The 18,779-nt window shown below is 46.2% G+C and overlaps 1 protein-coding gene across 1 annotated transcript in view; it reads left to right on the top strand.

The window, feature by feature from the left end:
• The first annotated feature begins 6,288 nt into the window (after positions 1 to 6,288).
• LOC135804482 (angiomotin-like) overlaps positions 6,289 to 18,779 on the top strand; it is a 13,604-nt gene continuing 1,113 nt past the window's right edge. Inside the window, exons 1-16 of the mRNA XM_065318363.1 lie at positions 6,289 to 6,673; positions 7,549 to 7,691; positions 9,359 to 9,729; positions 10,088 to 10,345; positions 10,803 to 10,885; positions 11,230 to 11,325; positions 12,029 to 12,254; positions 13,450 to 13,578; positions 13,886 to 14,010; positions 14,319 to 14,445; positions 15,166 to 15,306; positions 15,579 to 15,698; positions 16,397 to 16,473; positions 16,669 to 16,789; positions 17,595 to 17,681; positions 18,230 to 18,779. The exon at positions 18,230 to 18,779 is cut by the window's right edge and continues 1,113 nt beyond it. Of these exons, the coding sequence (XP_065174435.1) occupies positions 6,627 to 6,673; positions 7,549 to 7,691; positions 9,359 to 9,729; positions 10,088 to 10,345; positions 10,803 to 10,885; positions 11,230 to 11,325; positions 12,029 to 12,254; positions 13,450 to 13,578; positions 13,886 to 14,010; positions 14,319 to 14,445; positions 15,166 to 15,306; positions 15,579 to 15,698; positions 16,397 to 16,473; positions 16,669 to 16,789; positions 17,595 to 17,681; positions 18,230 to 18,779 (2,701 nt within the window). The 5' untranslated portion in view covers positions 6,289 to 6,626. The remainder of the gene's footprint in view (positions 6,674 to 7,548; positions 7,692 to 9,358; positions 9,730 to 10,087; positions 10,346 to 10,802; positions 10,886 to 11,229; positions 11,326 to 12,028; positions 12,255 to 13,449; positions 13,579 to 13,885; positions 14,011 to 14,318; positions 14,446 to 15,165; positions 15,307 to 15,578; positions 15,699 to 16,396; positions 16,474 to 16,668; positions 16,790 to 17,594; positions 17,682 to 18,229) is intronic.

Below are 18,779 nucleotides of genomic sequence, written 5' to 3'. Positions count from 1 at the left end.
CTACGGTCTACCGTTAGATAGAACTACTTCACGTCACCAACAATGCATGCTGCATTGCTAGCTACATGTGGATTCTCACCGGCTGCCATTTGATTTGTTATTGTGTAGCTTTTTACGCGGGCCTCCAATATCCGTTTGGGGCTTACACGCACAATTACTGTTCATGTACTACGACATAAGACGTTTTTACATGTACATGACTTGCGCCTATGACAATGTGTCGTCCGACAAAACATGGAAACGAAGTGGTGGAGCTCAAAAACAGACATCATCTGATATTGATACACTGACATGGCTGAACTAAATTACTTTGAATGCTCCCTGATAGGAATCATCAACCGTGAATGAACAATGACCCAATAGTACAACCATCAACAATCGGGTTTGAACCTCCATCAATCGATTCGTTCATCATGTGGAGGTATTTAAAGTCTTGTAGAAATTACTTACTTAGAGTTAGAGTCTCGCTCATGCGATCGAGGTTGCACTGACGTCTGACTGTCGGTGAGCATCTAGGTCTCCAGTCCTGTCCCTGTTTGGGTATTACCCCTTTGAGGTGCCACTGAACGCGTGAAAATACGCAATTGCAGTTCACTCCACCATTTCCACCATAACTTACGTTCTGTTTGCTTGATTTGACAATCTAGGGCTCTTTCCGCTACCAAGAGAATAACTTTAAGGCCACGCTCAACTCCGTGGATGCCACAAAGCCTGCTCCAGAGCGCAGCGAATCGCTATAGGTCGGGCCTCGTGGTGAAAGAAATACTTCTAAATTTCATCCCAATGCCATTTCGCAGTTACTTACACGTATAGTATTATACAGTCAGGTCATACTGATTATGATGACCCGACTTTACTTTTCTCTTGGGTGACTATGAGTGACTAGACAGGATATAGTCAATCACGTACATGTATGGGATAAGAACTGATACACTGTATTACCGCGGAAGTCATATCTTAGGTAATAATTATAGTGTATTTTTATGTGGCTGCTCCAAAATGTATTGTTGGAGCTCGCGTTTCCTGCCGAATGACCCGAGACTCCCGTCTGAAGCACACGAGAAGCACGTCGAGCCTTAACCCCTCATCAGTTGAGCTTGGGTGGACGAGTGAAATTTGTGCTCGGAGATCACTGCATCATACGTGTAACGTTGTGCAGTGCTCTCCGAGCCAAACCATTAACCATCACTTGGGATACCAACTATATTGTAATTACCAGTAGTTACAGAGAGTCAGAGGCGCTCCGTTTCCAGCGCGACAAACCGTGCCTCCTGAGTCCTGAGAATCAGGGAACAGCAGAAGTCAGTGTCACGCATCTAATCTTGTGACAAGATGTTGTGAGAACAGACACCGAGGGTCACTGGGTCACTGACCATCCGCACCGCTGTCTCAAACCAGTGAGTCACATTCCCAGTGCAGGTAGTGCCGAGGTAAGCGCTAGCTCCAACGTTCGCAGCAGCCACTTTCTTCACAGATGTACTAAGATATACAAACAATAGGAGGACAGAGAAAGTGTTTTAACTCCGAGTTTCACGCACTATAATTAAAGCGATCATCAGAAAACAATTTTCTGATGATCGCTTAATGCGTGAAACTCGGAGTAAAAACACTTTCTCTGTCCTCATATTGTTTGAACCAGCTCTACCACTCGGTATTGAGCACTCTCTTGGACAGCCTGGAACCTCTCCTCTCTGTTTTACTAAGATATACATGTAGCCCTTGGCGGATTCTGCTCGAACGAAAAAGTGGCAGATTCGTCTCGAAAAGCAGTGAAATTGGCACGACGCAGCTCACCAGATCAAGGTGTGGGTCATCTGCACTCAGTAGAGTCAAGTCGAGCGAGCTGCAACTCCCGGTGCCGAAAGGCGGGCTCACGCCCCGACATGGCTACTTCTAGGCCTCCGCGGAATATGCTCGTATTTTTACCGATAATTCCTTTGAGCATTGCTCAAAATTTCGACCGATTATTCCCGTAATCCTGGTAATTCGACCAATAATTCTCACAATAATGCTTTTTTCTTCCCCTTTTTTTGCAGATGCCGTACCGCGTACGGGTTTTTTTGCCACTTGTATGGGCAAAAAATCACGGTTCGCGTGAAACTCGGCTGGAAGCTTTTTCTTTCTTTCTTTTTTGAAATACCGGGCGATCAACTTCAGGATCACAAGCTTTTTGGTACAAATCAGGGTGTTACATGATGATGGAGGCAATGTATAAATGGAAAAAAATGAAAAAGGGGGGCATTGCTCAAATTTTACCGATTATTCCACAAAAATTGCTAATAATTCCCGTTTTAAAAATCACACCGATAATTCCCAAAATTATGCCGGCACATTCCGCGGAGGCCTAGCTACATGTACTTCCCCTTGTCTAACCCCCAAGACGAAATGATAGAAGCCCACTGGCCGAAATTAAAAAAAAAAAAAAAAAAAATTGGCAGAACCATGCACACCTTATGACAGGCACATCCTTGAATTCTCCTCCTCTTCTTTCTCCACATACCAAAACATGCATGAAACATACCAGAAAAACAGTACCAAACTCTGCTGATTTTTCTGCCGCCAGTATCCATCAAGGGCTACCACAATGTAAGATGTCGCTACTTCGACGGCAAAAGTCTTGGTGCCGCCGAAGTCGCGACATCTTACTTCTTTACTACAATCATGTACAGCCTACATGACTGTCATGTACATGTTTTCGATTTCGACAGCATGTTACATGTTACAAGGCGAGGACGCACAGTATCGAAAAAGTAGTAGTACTCAGTAGTAGTAGATACAAGTACTAGGACAATCATGGTAATACCATGATATTATTAATAATTTTTGGTTTTGTTGTTTGTTTGAATGTTTTGCTTTAATTTACTGTGTAAACATGCTGACTGTGTTTTATCCATGTTAGGATGGGGGCTATTTGATCGCGGCTTTTTAGTGGTTTCTATCTCATGTTTTTCAATGTGTGAGACTTCATTCACCATTAATTTTTTCTCTAAACAATCGACGAGGAGACAATAGTCGTAAAATGGCAATAAATAAGATAAATTGTGCACTCATAACAACAGCAAAAATGAAGAAAGTCAAGTTCCATAACGTGTTCTTGTGACTGTCATCAGTGGAACGCCGTCACATAAAAATGTAATAACTAAAACACACACTTACATGTATATACATGTAGCTTATATGGTTTCAGGTAGAAATACAGCAGCTAACAAGTACAAAAATATATCCATCATCACTCTTAGCAAAACTGCTCACGAGCAAAGAGCCGCGGAAGGAACAAAAAATCGGGCCAACACCGTGTCGGGTGTTCTTATGCCTGCCTTGTAAAGGCTCTGAATCAACAAAAGTCAGTCGTGCAGTGAAATCGATCGTGCAAAAGACATACTATGCAGTGAATGTAGTTACTGTCTTTACAACGGTGCGTTCGTTCACAGTGTTGAAGGACGTCCTGCCAACCCACCATTTGAGCAAATCTCATTTATCAATTTGAATGCCGACAATGTGGTAGTCGGTATGTTGGCAGGACGCTTCAACACTTGTCCGAACGCATCAAGCAGCACGTCCCATTATCATTGTTGTCCCAGGCTGCCAGATTAAGCAGGCCGAAGCGTGGGAGGCCACGGAAACATCCGCTGCCTATTTCTACACCTAGCACGGCTCACAATTCGGAAACAGAAACACCGACTACTTCCATGGAGAACGAGCAGACTAATCTGGTTCCCCCCTCGGAAACCGGACCACGGCAAGAGAGGCCGCCGGACGGTCGCTCCTCGACAAACCATGTTGCTACAACGGTAAGAGCGGAAGGGGAACAACTTGAAAACAGAGCAGAACCGAGGAGAAGCAAGAGACTAGCAGAGGCACGACTGAGACAAGTGGAGAACACAAGGCAAGGAGACGCAGGAGGAAGCACAGGCACGGCACAGAACGAATCAAGGAGAGGGAAGCGGTGTCGCGAGGAGATGGAGACTGATGACGACGAATACGAGTGCGATGGGATGGACGGCGGCATTGGAATGGAGGTGGAGGATGAGAGTAGTGATGAGGAGGAGTTTGATGTTGACAAGAGGAAGTCCGCAGTGTACAAGCATTTGGTGTCCAGTCCAGAATGTCGTGAGGTGTTTGACGATTCCTGGTTTAGTGTTATTCGTTGCGCACGTTTCTTCAAGCAGGTGTTGGAAGCTGTGTATATTCGTACTCGTGACCCTGTGCTATGTAAACAGAAAGAAAACGTTGTATCACTCACACTCTTCAAGTAATACACACGCACCATTACATTCATTCACACAGTATCACATTCATCTGCCACTACCTTTCTCACATACACTATATTCACACATTGCAAAGGTGCAAATTTCGCTTTTTGTACTTGTTAGCTGCTGTATTTCTACCTGAAACCATATAAGCTACATGTATATAAGTGTGTGTTTTAGTTATTACATTTTTATGTGACGGCGTTCCACTGATGACAGTCACAAGAAAACGTTATGGAACTTGACTTTCTTCATTTTTGCTGTTGTTATGAGTGCACAATTTATCTTATTTATTGCCAATTTTTTCTCTTTCTCTTTTTTTCTTCTTTTTAGAAAATTGGGTGTTTCTCGCTTACTTTCATTTGCTGTTGCTTTATACATGTACCTTCTCTTTGATGGTTTCTGTTGCTCATTTGGATTGAAATAAATACTAGGACAAGGTTAGAGGTGATAGTGTTGCTCCAATGGTCAATGGCCATCACTGCGTCTGTTCTCACATCTCCATGTGCGACACTGCTGCTCCCTGCTGCTCGTGAGGTGTTTGCCGCGCTGGATACGGTACGGAGCGTCGCTTTTTAAAAGTTGGCATCCCAAGGGAAGGTTTGGCTTGGCTCGGAGAGCATGCACTACATAAATGCAGCCTCAGAGCACAAATTCCATCGTCCTACCGAAACCGGCTCAACTGATGAGGTTGTAGTATGAATACGCGGAAGTACAACAACAGCTAACAGCGAGACCAAACCAGTGCAGCGTTCATGAGACATCATGCGTCCATGCATCCCATGACCTATGAGTCTGACGTATGAAGTAACTTCATACGTAACTTAGTTAGTTATGAAGTATTAGTTATGAGGCTATGTTACAGTATGTAGCCTATTCTTGCAAGACTTGGCGGTATCACCATGATCACCGCCACTGCACCATCATGATCATGACGGAATTTGTGGTCTACTGAACTGGCTGAAGCCAGCCAGCTGCTTTCATTGCATCGCGCCATGATAAGAATAATGACCAAGAACTAACTATTACTTACATGACTGTAGTCTACATGTAATGATGTAGGTGTTACCAAGAGTACATAACCCCGTGGGGTTATGTACTCTTGCCTTGGTGTTACAGACAGTACAGTCAGTGTTGGATTGTACATGTTGTTAGCGGCAATAGTGTTTACTGTTAGTTTTTTTTCACGTGACTCGTACATGTAGATCTACATGTACGTACTTGTACGTGAGTTCCTGTCGGCCACGTCCTCACGATCACACGCGTGGCTTCCGTGGAGAATCTTTTCGGGATCAACCACACTAATTACTTACCACGACATGATTGTGGGTTGTCGATGACTGCCTTTACGGCTTTAGCGCGGTTCGTTGAGCAGGTTCTTGCTCAAAAACACCGTTGAAAAAAGTCACGAAGTTTTGTATACGGAGGAAGTACATGATTGTACATGATCGTGTTCAATTTTAAAGAGTCAAGTCTTTTAATTGAACACGATCATGTACAATCACTTTTTTCAACGGCGTTTTTGAGCAAGAACCTGCTCAAAGAACCGCGCTAAAGCCGTAAAGGCAGTCATCGACAACCCACAATCATGTCGTGGTAAGTACTTACAGTTTGGTTGATCCCGAAAAGATTCTCCAGTGATCTACGTGTGAAGACTCTACGTGTCGTGTCCATCAATGCATCATCCAGCCAGGCCGGGTCCTGACCTGAGACTGATGAGTGATGAGGCCCTTGAAAAGTTGAAGTAGTTGAGCCTTGAGGGAGTCGTACTTGAAGACCATGATGACACTGTGTAGTTGGGTAAGTGGGTGGTCATGGCGACATTATCGTCATGGAGATTGTGTGATTTTCAAAGGCGAAACTGCACTCACGTCACAGGCTGCAGGCACATAGTACAAGTCATGCACAGACAGTCAGTGGATCCTGGAAGGCAGTGTGTACTCCACGAGGAATCGTCCGGAAAATGTTCTCTGCTCTGGTTCTGATCTGCACGGTGTCCATGGTGTCTGAACGCCGTCAATAAGGCTGCATCGGAGGCAAAATATAAATCAGGCAAACTCGCAAAGATGACACTCAGGTCAGGACGTGTCCTCAAAATGACTAAAATAATGATCCGCAGAACCAGTAGCAGCTGCAGTATACAGGAACACCATGATTGTGGATCTACACGTCAGGAACAGGTGCTGGGTCCTCGTAGCTCAATAACTCAAATAATTCGCAGGTAGCCGCTGGCGTGTGTGAAAGGATTACTCGAGCGCTGATCCACGCAAGATCCCCAATACAAAGTAGATCTACCAGGTGACTCAGTCTACTCCCGAATCGGAGACCGAGCTCAGCATTGGGCTGATTTAGAGTGCGGGCTAGCGAGGAACAAGGATGTGGGAATCACTGGGTGGCGGCGAGCGCAGCTACAGGACTACACGGTAAGTGTGACCGTGGCGTGTAGTCATGTTATAACATGATTGTACATGTATCCATCGCACAGGGGGGTCAGTGAATGTGTGCTCAGTGTGTACTACAATGTTTGAGAAATTCAGTCTTGGACATTTGCTTTTCAATTATCCTGAGCCAGGATTTTTACAGTGCTAAAAAAATGAATAGGCAGAGTGAATGATGGACGATATGCCATCAACCAGTGAGAAAATGGAAGATTGAATGAATTGAAGGCATTCTACATAGCCTGGCCAGAATGGATACGTTGCAGGACACAATTGGGATTTTCCAGTACCAAAATATGCACCCGGCTGAACACTAGCAAAGAGGGGTTTGAAAAGATGTGTATGATCCACACCCAAGTAAACATGTGGCGTTACGATTATGATCTGTCCAATGATGATTTTACAGTACATGTACATCATGAGGGCCTACATACATGTACATGTACATGGTATATATACTAATATAGAAGCATTGCTTGATAGTTTAACATGTTTTCGATTTCGACAGCATGTTACGAGACGAGGACGCACAATGCTCCTGACTACAAACATAACCCGGTTGGCAGAGTCCCGGTCTTGCGAACTTTTGAACCGTGTGGGGAACAAAGGCCCCGGTTCGGACCCTCTTTATTCTAGGGGGCGTGGTTGACTTTGGAACAACAACGTCAACAACAACACCACCACTACCACCACCAACAACAACAACAACATCTCTTATTGGCCACTGGCTATCGTGATAATAAAGATTTGAAACAACAACAACAACAACACAATATCAGCAAAAAAAGAAACTCGCAATCGGGCAGTGTGTTGAATCACTCCTTGGTGACTAGTTTGTCCTGTTTTTTCCTTGCTTGCAGGCGCCTGCAGCTGCCGAACATTGGTGCGGGAAGCATCACTGCGCAGGCCACACAACCGGACTCTGGCTTTGGAGACGACACGAACAGAGCCGCGTCCAGACGAAGTCCAAAGACCGAAGACGGAGGACGGTTTTCAGACCTGGGTATGGCAGTCCCTGCATGCATGTTCGCAACCGTGTGTTACATGAAGTACTTGCAGCACACTCTGACGGTAAACATGACGGCGTTCAGTGCATACAGTGAAATTCACACCTACCACTACGCACATGTACACTGATAAAATGTACACTTGCTCAGTGTACACTGATAAAATGTATACATCTTATCAGTGTACACTGATAAGATGTATACTTGCTCAGTGTACACTGATAAGATGTATACTTGCTCAGTGTACACCAGGGAGTCGTACTCAAACTAGGGAGGTGACACGGCACAGAAATCCGTGTCACAGGGGTTGACTCGCACCCGTGACCCCTCGTTGTTATTTTTGGAATAGTTCAGTCCAGTCCAGTCCGAAAGGTCATACTCGGATCGACTCGCCTTCTGTACTTCACCTCCAAGCGTGCCGCATGGGTGTCTAGTTTTTGAAATTATTGAGGCAGCACATTTCGTTTACAGCCCATCACTCGCCAGTATTCTTTGAAAGACTACCAGCAATTTGTTTAGCTCCTGCCATGTCCGAACTACTTGATAGCAGTGATGGCAACAGCAGCAGTTATGAAACGGTGTGTAGTGTTGCGGTAACTGTTCAGAACTTTTCAGAGTCGTATCCTAGGTTAATCCGAATACTAAAAATTGACCCAAATTGCACATAACACGAAGCTGGTTTTTGAAAATTGTAAGTCGTGTATCTGCCCCATTTCTTCTTTATGACTTGCACAATACACCAGTCTTCGTAAACAACACATTTATAGCAGGGGTTAAGTACCATACAAGAGAGCTACATTGTACATCTAGTCATACTGTCATAAACAGCCAGCATTTTTCCTGCAGCAGTCACACCACCATCATCATTATTTCCAGGGAAATCCTCTTACATTGTCAGCTCCTACGTCGTTAGATACAATAGGGGGCTGTAGGACCGGCTCGTCAAAAATAGAGAACCTGAACAAGCGTGCTCGGGACGTCTGAGCAATCGTAGTATGCCAGAGCACTCCAATAAAAACTTGATCAATGGCAAAATCGTTCCCCACAGAAAAATCATACTTTGCGGGTCTTGCGTTGCACGCTTGGAGGTGAAGTACAGAAGGCGAGTCGATCCGAGTATGACCTTTCGGACTGGACTGGACTGAACTATTCCAAAAATAACAACGAGGGGTCACGGGTGCGAGTCAACCCCTGTGACACGGATTTCTGTGCCGTGTCACCTCCCTAGTTTGAGTACGACTCCCTGGTGTACACTGATAAGATGTATACTTGCTCAGTGTATACGTACAGTATCGAGGCAGGCCGGAGGGCACGGGTGTATTGCTCCTTGTTGAAGTATGTTTGGGTTTGTTAAGGTACCTTGGATAGTGAGTGCACGTTGCTGTTGTCCGTGGGGTGTGTTTCATCAGACCCTCACCACCACCAGAACCGCCACTAGAACTAGCACTTACTGGAACCTGCCATGTTGTATTAAGCTAGCTAGAAAATTATCACACGATATGCAAGCTTTGGATCTCATTAGGTCATATAATGTACCGGTACAACATGATTAGATCGAAAGCTAGCATGTGTACACATTTTGCACAATGCATCACTGAAATATTTTCCAGGGTGTAACTTAGATATTGGTCTGCATCGTGTCTTTCCGTCGTACATAATGCAGGTCCCAGGAGAGCCGCTCTGCCAGCTCCTGCCGCTACCGTCATAACCAGTGACCTGGGTGATGCCGGCGAGATTCCCGGCGCTCGGCTCATGCACATTGAGAGTCGGCTGACGGCCACCGAGCGCAGCAACCGCGCCATGCTGGAGGAGCTGGTACGCTGGCAGAGCGAGCTGAAGGAGCAGACCCGGCACCAGGACGAGCTGCGTCGAGAAGAGCGGCGCGAGCTGCTCGAGGTGCGTGCCAACATGGCGTCGAACAACGATGACATCGTGCGCCTGAAGCACAAGATGCAGTCGGCGGAGGACCTGCTGACCAAGGTTCAGCTTGCCCAGCAGAATGCCAGAGACCAGATCAAGACCCTGCAGCAAGTGGTGAGTGCAATCAGAAGCTGATATCATGAAGCGTCATTGAATCAGAATCTTATGTCATGCAGCATGCAGCATCACGGAACGAAGCTGTACACATGGTCAAGATTCAATGGGTTTCTGTCTGCACATAATCCTGTGTGTGCTGTATCTTTTACCACAAGTTTCCCTCTCAATCATTTCAGTGAACGCATAAGAACACCTTTCGGAATGTGCTTGTGCGCGCAGGGAATTACTCACAAGCACTTGTATCCGTTGTGTGAACGGTTCTGCGCACCTCGTGTGCCTAGACTATTAGTGCAGTGACAGTGCCTACCTTTGTGTGGTGTGAAATGTTGTATTCTGTCTAAATTCTAATCCAAAGGTCATCGACAATAACCAGGCACACACGGCACGGCAGGATCAGATCTGCCTGCGTGTGGAGCGATGGCAGTCGGAAATTCAGCACACGCTGGACGACATCAGGCGTGGAGATGAAAAGTCGCAGCTCCGCGTGGCAAACCTCGTCGAGGAGGTGCGTCGAATACGATCTGCGCAGGAAAGTCATGCTGTAGAAGTCCAGTCAGCGGTAACTGAGGTGCGCACAAATCTGAAGCGCTGTGTGGCAGAGCAGCAAGGCCTGGTAAGTGACCAGAACTTCTTATGTATGATTGTTATCTGCTACCCAGCTCAGTGCTGCATCCATTAATCGGTGTGAATGACTATCCATGTCGGCTGGTTGGTTGATGAACAAGCAGGCACTTGGCCTAGTCGCATGATATTGGCAAAGTAAGTTTGTCAATCCTCCTTTGACATCACACTCTCAAAGGTATGATGGTACTGTACCTAATCATTTGCACACTGATCCTTGAGGCTGCTGGCGTTTTACGGATGCGTAAAAGTCAGTCGGCCTAACTCCGATGCAAACTGTAGGGCTGCCAACTGCTGGTAATCTAAGCGACTTCTCTTGTGACCACATAAGAACAGAATTAAATTTTGTGGTTCCATTGCAATGTGAATACCAATAACAAGTCATATACAACCTAGCCTGAATGTGCACTCTTGCTGTGATTGTGTGTCCTGCTGTGTCACTTGTGCAGACTTCAACCGTCTCAGAAAACCACACCAAACTGATGCGTCTGAGTGATGAATGTGGCAAGCTCACTCCCGTCATGTATGAAGGGTAAGTCCCTTCAACATGATATATACAGCAGTGAATAAGGGTCATGGTAGACACCAGACAGAGAACATGCGCGCAAGCACACATGCAAAACAGAGTAATCTGCAAGCGTGAAATCATCACTGACGATATGCAGAAAACACTGCAATGAAGAAAGCATGTTCTTCTCTTGTCAAAGTGTTGCTATTGTAAACTTGAAGAAATGTTCATAGTACGCGGCTCTGAAGCCCAAGTTGAATCAAGGTTTCCTTAAAGCACTGGATTTTCAGTGATAGGTCTAGAATTGCAGGACCGATAAGTAATTTTGAGCACTATTGTCTGTTCTCTCCTTGTTGTGATCATGGTAGCTTGAAGCAGTTGGAGAAGATGATCAATGACCTAAGGAGCACAGTGGCGGATCTCGAGAGGGATGAACGCTCGCACTCAACTACCGTTGCCTCTAAGTATGTTCGCTATGGATCGGGGGGGGGGGGGGGGGGGGGGGGGGCGTAATGCACGTGTTCTGCCCCCCCCCCCCCACACACATGCCTATCTGTCTCTGCTTTGCTACACAGAAGGTTGAAGATCGTTGTACCGAGAGATAACCGGACAGCGTGTAATCACTGGTTACCTCTTCCGTGCATCCTCTTTATTGGTGTAACTTTACACTGTGTAACGTTTGTGCTTTGTAGCCACAGTGCCCACAGTGCCCATCATGGGACATGGTGAGATGAGCAACCAGTCATGCAAGCAAATTCATGTACATACACCGGGTATGCATGCATACAATCAGGGTCATGTGACTGGAAATAGGGTCCCTCGGTCCTTGTCGTAGTACAGTACTGTCGGTCGCCGAAGAACTGGGGATCAGCCTCCTAGCCTAGACCGTTCTTATTTCCATGTATTACAGCCTATGGGCAGTTGAGTCACCGTGTGTACATTGGTATGCTGTGCTTGATGAAATTCTAGCCTGGCCGTTCTTCGGCGCTCCGTTCTCCGGCGCCTGACAGTACTGTAGTCATTTAGGACAGGTGGTTGCCTTGACAGGTTTCACTGTATATATGCGGGGTGGGTTGTGTGGTACACCAAGGGATCAAGACCTATGCACATGTATGTCGACATTTTAACCTGTGTCGTTCTCCTCTCTGCAATTCTGTCAATCCGTAGGACGAAAGAGCTGGAAGGCGAATGCTCAAAGCTGTGGTCGAAAATGCAGCAGCGATTTGAAGAAGCGGACAAGGCAATGGCGGACATATCGCGGCGTTTGGATGCCGAGAAAACGACAACGTCGGAGCAGCTACGTGCAATGGTAGATGCACAACAAAAGGAATTGGAGCAACTGGACAAGGACATCAGAGAGATCATGGGAAGCCGACTTCAGAGCTTGGAAGAGGTAAAGCAGTACATGTATCCGCAGTGCTTACTGAATTGAGTACATGTATCCGCAGTGCTTACTGAATTGAGTACATGTATCCGCAGTGCTTACTGAATTGAGTACATGTATCCGCAGTGCTTACTGAATTGAGTACATGTATCCGCAGTGCTTACTGAATTGAGTACATGTATCCGCAGTGCTTACTGAATTGAGTACATGTATCCGCAGTGCTTACTGAATTGATATGACTGTGGTAACTCAATGCATACTGGCTCAGCATATACTGGCTCTGTGCATACTGGCTCTGTGCATACTGGCTCTGTGCATACTGGCTCTGTGCATACTGGCTCTGTGCATACTGGCTCTGTGCATACTGGCTCTGTGCATACTGGCTCTGTGCATACTGGCTCTGTGCATACTGGCTCTGTGCATACTGGCTCTGTGCATACTGGCTCTGTGCATACTGGCTCTGTGCATACTGGCTCTGTGCATACTGGCTCTGTGCATACTGGCTCTGTGCATACTGGCTCTGTGCATACTGGCTCTGTGCATACTGGCTCTGTGCATACTGGCTCTGTGCATACTGGCTCTGTGCATACTGGCTCTGTGCATACTGGCTCTGTGCATACTGGCTCTGTGCATACTGGCTCTGTGCATACTGGCTCTGTGCATACTGGCTCTGTGCATACTGGCTCTGTGCATACTGGCTCTGTGCATACTGGCTCTGTGCATACTGGCTCTGTGCATACTGGCTCTGTGCATACTGGCTCTGTGCATACTGGCTCTGTGCATACTGGCTCTGTGCATACTGGCTCTGTGCATACTGGCTCGGCACATACTGGCTCTGTGCATACTGGCTCTGTGCATACTGGCTCTGTGTGTACTGACTGCGTCACCTCTGGTATTCAGTTTTTACTGCATGTACGACTAATATTTCCAGGTGTGAGTTACGATGCGGCATGGCAGTGCTGCGCTTTGCGAACATTGGTATGGAAGCACTCTGAAATGCTCTTTGCGTGAGGACAGCGCGAGCAAGTCTGAGAAGCCATAACCTCGACAGGGGTTCCCCTTCCAAACTATCATATCCTCAGCTAAACACATGAAACTGAATTACTGTCTTCAGTGGCAATCTCTACCTGTCCAGCAAACTGAAGGGGGAGATGGATCGTGTGAATGATCAGAGTTTCTTGTGTTCACTATGCACACGGTATAGGCGCTGGACAAGGAACGTGCAGGTCGTGTTCTCATCACTGCCGAGTGCCAGGCAGACATCAATGCAAGAAGTGAGCTGCTGCAGAATGAACTCCGCGAGCGGTTCGTCGAAGTTGACGGCTCGCTGAAGGTACGAATCCTGGTGATCAGCTTCTGAAGGCTGTATTACTCAAAAAGGACCTGGCCGCACGGCTGTGGGAAATTTAAAAGATACCGGTTTGTGAGATTGGCACAGTGGTTATGGGTTTTCTAGAAGCTCATAGTGCCTCTTCTTGAGTTCCAAGGATTTCCTAGCCCGTTGAAGAAACCGTCATTATGTGGAAACAGTTCTCTCAGGACTCATTCCGTACCAACATAAACTTAGAAAACGCGTTAAAGCCCATGCAATTTTCATCAACTTCTCTATTGTAAATTCCCCTGCTTCTGAATACATGTAGACGCATCGGCGAGTTGTGGATCAGACACTTCGGCAGTTGCACGAGAGCATCCGCCTCAACGACGAGCACATTGAGAAGGCGCAGCAAGGCATGGAGAGAGTAATCCATGCAGAAATTGAGACAAGGTAGGCACCTGGAATTGACAGAGTTTGCAAGATGTTTCGTGTTCAATGGACATTCTGTATGCTTAGATGTACTTGCGTGTGTGATGCATGAATAGCCCGCTTACTACCACAAGTTTGCCATGCTCCATCTAGTCGACTTATGCAGCATGTCTTTAGTATACAAGTAATTATGAGTAAACGTATGCTCTACTTCGTACTTCACTGGCAGGTGCGTGATCAAAGCAAATCCCATTCAGAAATATGTTCTTTTCACTACTGGCATGTTTCCCGTTCTTTCCCTTCCTTTTCTGGGTGCGTGGACTGTGCAGGAAAACCGAGGACAGGCGTCATGCCGATACGATTTCCCACATGACTCAAAAATTTGACACGGCTGCCAGCTCTGCCCAGCAGACAATCAATTCTTTGCAGGCGCAGATTGTGGAGACTCGTGAGAAGGTTTGTATACGTGAAAATATCTTTATTGACATGATGTATCCCAACTTATGCACTAGACTACCATTCCTCTGAGTATTCAATCCTTGCGCAACATGTATAGAAAGAAAAATAGTTTCAAACATAACCCATTGGCCACAGTCCGGCACCGCTGAATTGTTTCTACAGATCATGATGAATGCAGCATTTATTTCGAGATACATGTATGGCTGAGCACAGTGGCAAGTGATAAAAGCATAATTTGTCACTAAGTGTCATGTGTATATAGGAGAGGCATTGCTTGTACTTAGTATGTCAGAGGTAGTTTAATTTTAAATTTATCCAACACTCCAACACGTCGCTGCACAACATGGCTACAGTATGCCACTTGTAGTGCAGGCTTAACTGATTGACAGAACTTGTCAGTGCAACATCCATGTCATGGCCAGTATAACAAGGACGAACCCATTGAAGAGACAGGTGCTTACAGTATTGGAATCCTGCAAAGAACTGTTCTGATCTATCGGAGCTCATCAGTAGGCCGATGATTTTTGAAAGAATATTACGAAGCATGCAAGTTGATTTTCCACAGAGAGATTAGAGCAGGTATTTTAAATCATGCATGTGTCCAAGAGTGCATAGACGACATTCCGTCTGGCTCATCTTGATCACTTCTATGTATATATCGTGCCATGCACTTATTTTTTGTCTCTCCACCTTGACGTCCCATCCAATTGCATGCAGTTGCACTTGCAATGGAAGAGGGAGTTGTCCGAGCATCAACAGCAGGTTGACCGAAGTACTACGGACGTAGAAGCTCGGGTGACGACAATGGCGGCACGCATGAGTGCGCTGGAGAGCGGGTCAAAGGCTCTAGCAGATCAGGTATGACTAATGGAGTCTCACTGCGGGCAATACGTTACCACGGGTTATGCATGTATTGAAGTGTTTACTTCCCGGTGATGAAGTAAAGAACTGACACACAGCTATGGATAGTGTAAGATAGTATTGTTCCTTTTATGAGTACATATAGAAGAATGTATGGGACGTGTGTGTGGTCGGTCACAACGGGCAACAGTGGTGTGTAATCGCAGAATTAAATTTAACGAGTACATGTTAGCAATCTGTCTCGGTCTATGCTCGCCCTGATGCGCTAGGTAATTCGTGACCAGGAGGGAACACTGCGAAAGCAGCAATCACTTGTGGAGAACTGGCAGCAATCGACTGGAATGAAACTTCAGGAATTGTCCACCATTGCGGAAGCACTGCCATCTGAGGTAGGCTCCCAAGGCTGCCTATTTCATGCTAACATTAATTTTGTTCCTTAGGATACATGGTGCCAAAAGAATGGGTTTCCTCATAATTTATTTCCTCCAACCCGCACCCATTCTGATTTCTCCAGGTTGACTGCATACGTGTTGTCCTGCCTACAGGCCAACTATACTCAATAGACTGATGTGTGTGTGCGTGTGTGTGTGTGTGTGTGTGTGTGTGTGTGTGTGCGTGTGTGCGTGTGTGTGTGTGTGTGTGTGTGTGTGTGTGTGTGTGTGTGTGTGTGTGTGTGTGAAGCTTTGAAGTGAATAGCTGTATGGTGTAGACCAGGCTGAATAGTGACGGTCAATTCTTCAGCCTTGCAAGCTGTTGAATGGTGCAATCCCAGCACAAGTTGCTATGGCTTCTGCCGTAGCATTGCTATCATCGCCTCCGGCGATGGGCGTCAAAGGTCAAGGTGTGTGTGTGTATGTGTGTGTGTGTGTGTGTGTGTGTGTGTGTGTGTGTACATGTGCAAACATTGCCCCAAGGAGAATTACACCAAGCCTAAATGCTCCCCTGGGCACCACCAATTTTGGCTAAGTTCCCGAAACATTAGTTCATGGGTGATCAATATTTTGATGGTTGTGCTTCCAGCAGTTGCTCACCGTTCATTCTGTGTAGACATGGATACTGGTCGCTTTCTCCATTGTGTCCTCGGTAGGTGAGAGAGCTGAAGGAGAAAATTCTCACCGTGAACACATCGCTTACATCTCAACTCGAAACTGAACGGCAGAACAGGTCAGTATAGCCCGAAACTTAACTGAGCTAGTAAACAGTTATGTGCCACACATAGCCTGACTTATTATCATAGAATCACAACTAAGTAGGAGAAATGTACAGGAATTGTTTTCCGACCTAGGTATAGGTGTTCAGTCCTCCTTTCCAAAGGACGTTACGTGTGTGTGTGTCCTACTCTGTTTCCTGACCACCCAGGCTTCATGATCAGCACAGCGTCAATCAAGACATTGCCTCAAAGATGCCAAGGGTGCAGTTTGAGCGGCTGCAGAGTGATCTGACGACGCAAATGATGACGCAGGACAGCCGGCTCGCGAATGTAAGTAGTCAACAGTCGGCTCATTGTACACATCATACACTGTCTGCAATAAAGTCTACATGTTTGTACATGTAGTTTAGGTGATAACTGTCAATGGGTCAAGTGTAAATGCGTTTGGACTAGGGCTGAAACAATTATACCGATAACTCGCATATCGATCGTTAAGGGTGCAATCGATAATCGTTAGTGTTCAAAAACCAGTGCTAACGATTTATTATGCATGCATATCAGTGACAGTATTCAAGGCTATTTCTAGCCCTTTCACTCCATTCGATAGTGAATACGAGTAAAATCATGTACTTCCAAGCGCGGTAAAATTGATTTTGTGGCTTCGTTCATTTGTGTGAGAGGTCGGAGATAGGAGCAGTTGCCAGAGGGTGATGACAAGATTCTTTGTTCTAGAAACAACATGAAATTCTCTAGTTCTTGTTGATAAAACCAGGCAGATTTCCACAGATGTCAACAGTGCGATGCCACAAATTTCTAATGTAGCAAAGGTATCATGGAATTTCTTCATGAACTGGTGTACGAGGTACACGAGTAGAGCCGACAAGAATCGATAAAACCAATATATCGATCGTTAATGATATTGGTTGATCGTTAGGAGTTATTGAATGATCGTTTCAGCCCTAGTTTGGACCGTTCTTCATGGGCACATTATTTGACTTTTTTTACGCATCTTTGTAATGCTTACCAATGTGCTTTGTTTGGTACCTTTACCCTAACTGCTACTGCCCTGTCTGTATCAAGACATGCTTGCTGTGATGAACGTGCTGTTGCATTGTTCACTGTCCCGCATGTCCAGGCACTCAATCAGCTCAGGGAATGCGAGAACGCGCTCCAGCTGTCGCAGACAAGTATCGGAGGCAAGATCAACTCGGAGACGAATGCAGTGAGTTCCTGATCAGAGTTCTATCTAAATTTGACCTACCCGCCATAATAATATATTATACTCCCGACCATATTTACATGTACTTGCTCGTGTTACATGCACCGTGGTCTAATGCTTCGCTTTTCTATTCAAATTTCAAGTACATATGTACTTCGAAGTATGTACTTTAATCCTTGATACAATGAGGCATGGTGGTGACCTAGCATGAGCAAAACTCCTTTACGCAGGCTTTGTTTCCAAACACAACTGTCTAGCCAGCTCTAACGTGCATGTGAGAACTTTATTTGCTTGTACATGTATTTAACCCACAGGACCATTGCTGTCTGATGAGTGTTTTCACACGAAACTCCGAGTAACAGCGGAAAGAGATTTGTTAATCCACAAGACCAAATGTGCAGCTTGATATACACATGGAGCAACTTGTACGTCCGGATGTCCGAGGTTTGGGCAGGACTGCACTTGCAGTTGAAAGTGTTGGGAATGAAAAGTGTCGCCCCATTTTAAAAAAATATCTCTTGTTCCATTCTACCTTATTTGTGTCCTTTCAGCGTATGGAAGGTACAGTAGACCTGAACCAAAGATTGGCGAAGTTACGCGGTGAAGTGGACTTTCTCCTGCAACAGAACCAGCACCGTTTCGATGATGCTCTGCGGAAGCCGGTGCCCGTTTGGCCAATTCCGGTACCCATGGCAACTGCCCCAGCAGCTGCAACAGGTGCACCAGCAGCGCACTTTCAAGACGAAGCAATGGACAACCAAGCGTCTACTCACGCCGCTTCTAGTGTTGACGATCAGCTTCCGCCAAGGATTGAGATCACAGATGCACAAGAATCGACAACTAACCAGACAAAAGAAACTTCAGATCCAGAGATAGAGGATCAGGCGGCAAGCCAGAACACTCCTAGTTCACCTGTCCCTGGAACACCGGCTGGACAAGATCCTGGTCCGCTAGAGAAACCAGGCAGTGCTCTAGGTACGCCCTCGCCCGGGAGGCGATCGCGCATACCAACTCCGACCGGCGCCCTATCGCGTTCCCCGAGCCCCCGAGGCAGATCTCCGCATAGCCCTGTTCCACCGGGTCAGACGCCGTCACAAATCC

Source organism: Sycon ciliatum, chromosome 1 (genome assembly GCF_964019385.1).
Source record: "Sycon ciliatum chromosome 1, ocSycCili1.1, whole genome shotgun sequence".
NCBI lineage: Eukaryota > Metazoa > Porifera > Calcarea > Leucosolenida > Sycettidae > Sycon > Sycon ciliatum.
Note: the sequence above shows the minus strand (reverse complement) of the source record. Positions and strands in the feature narration are given on the sequence as shown.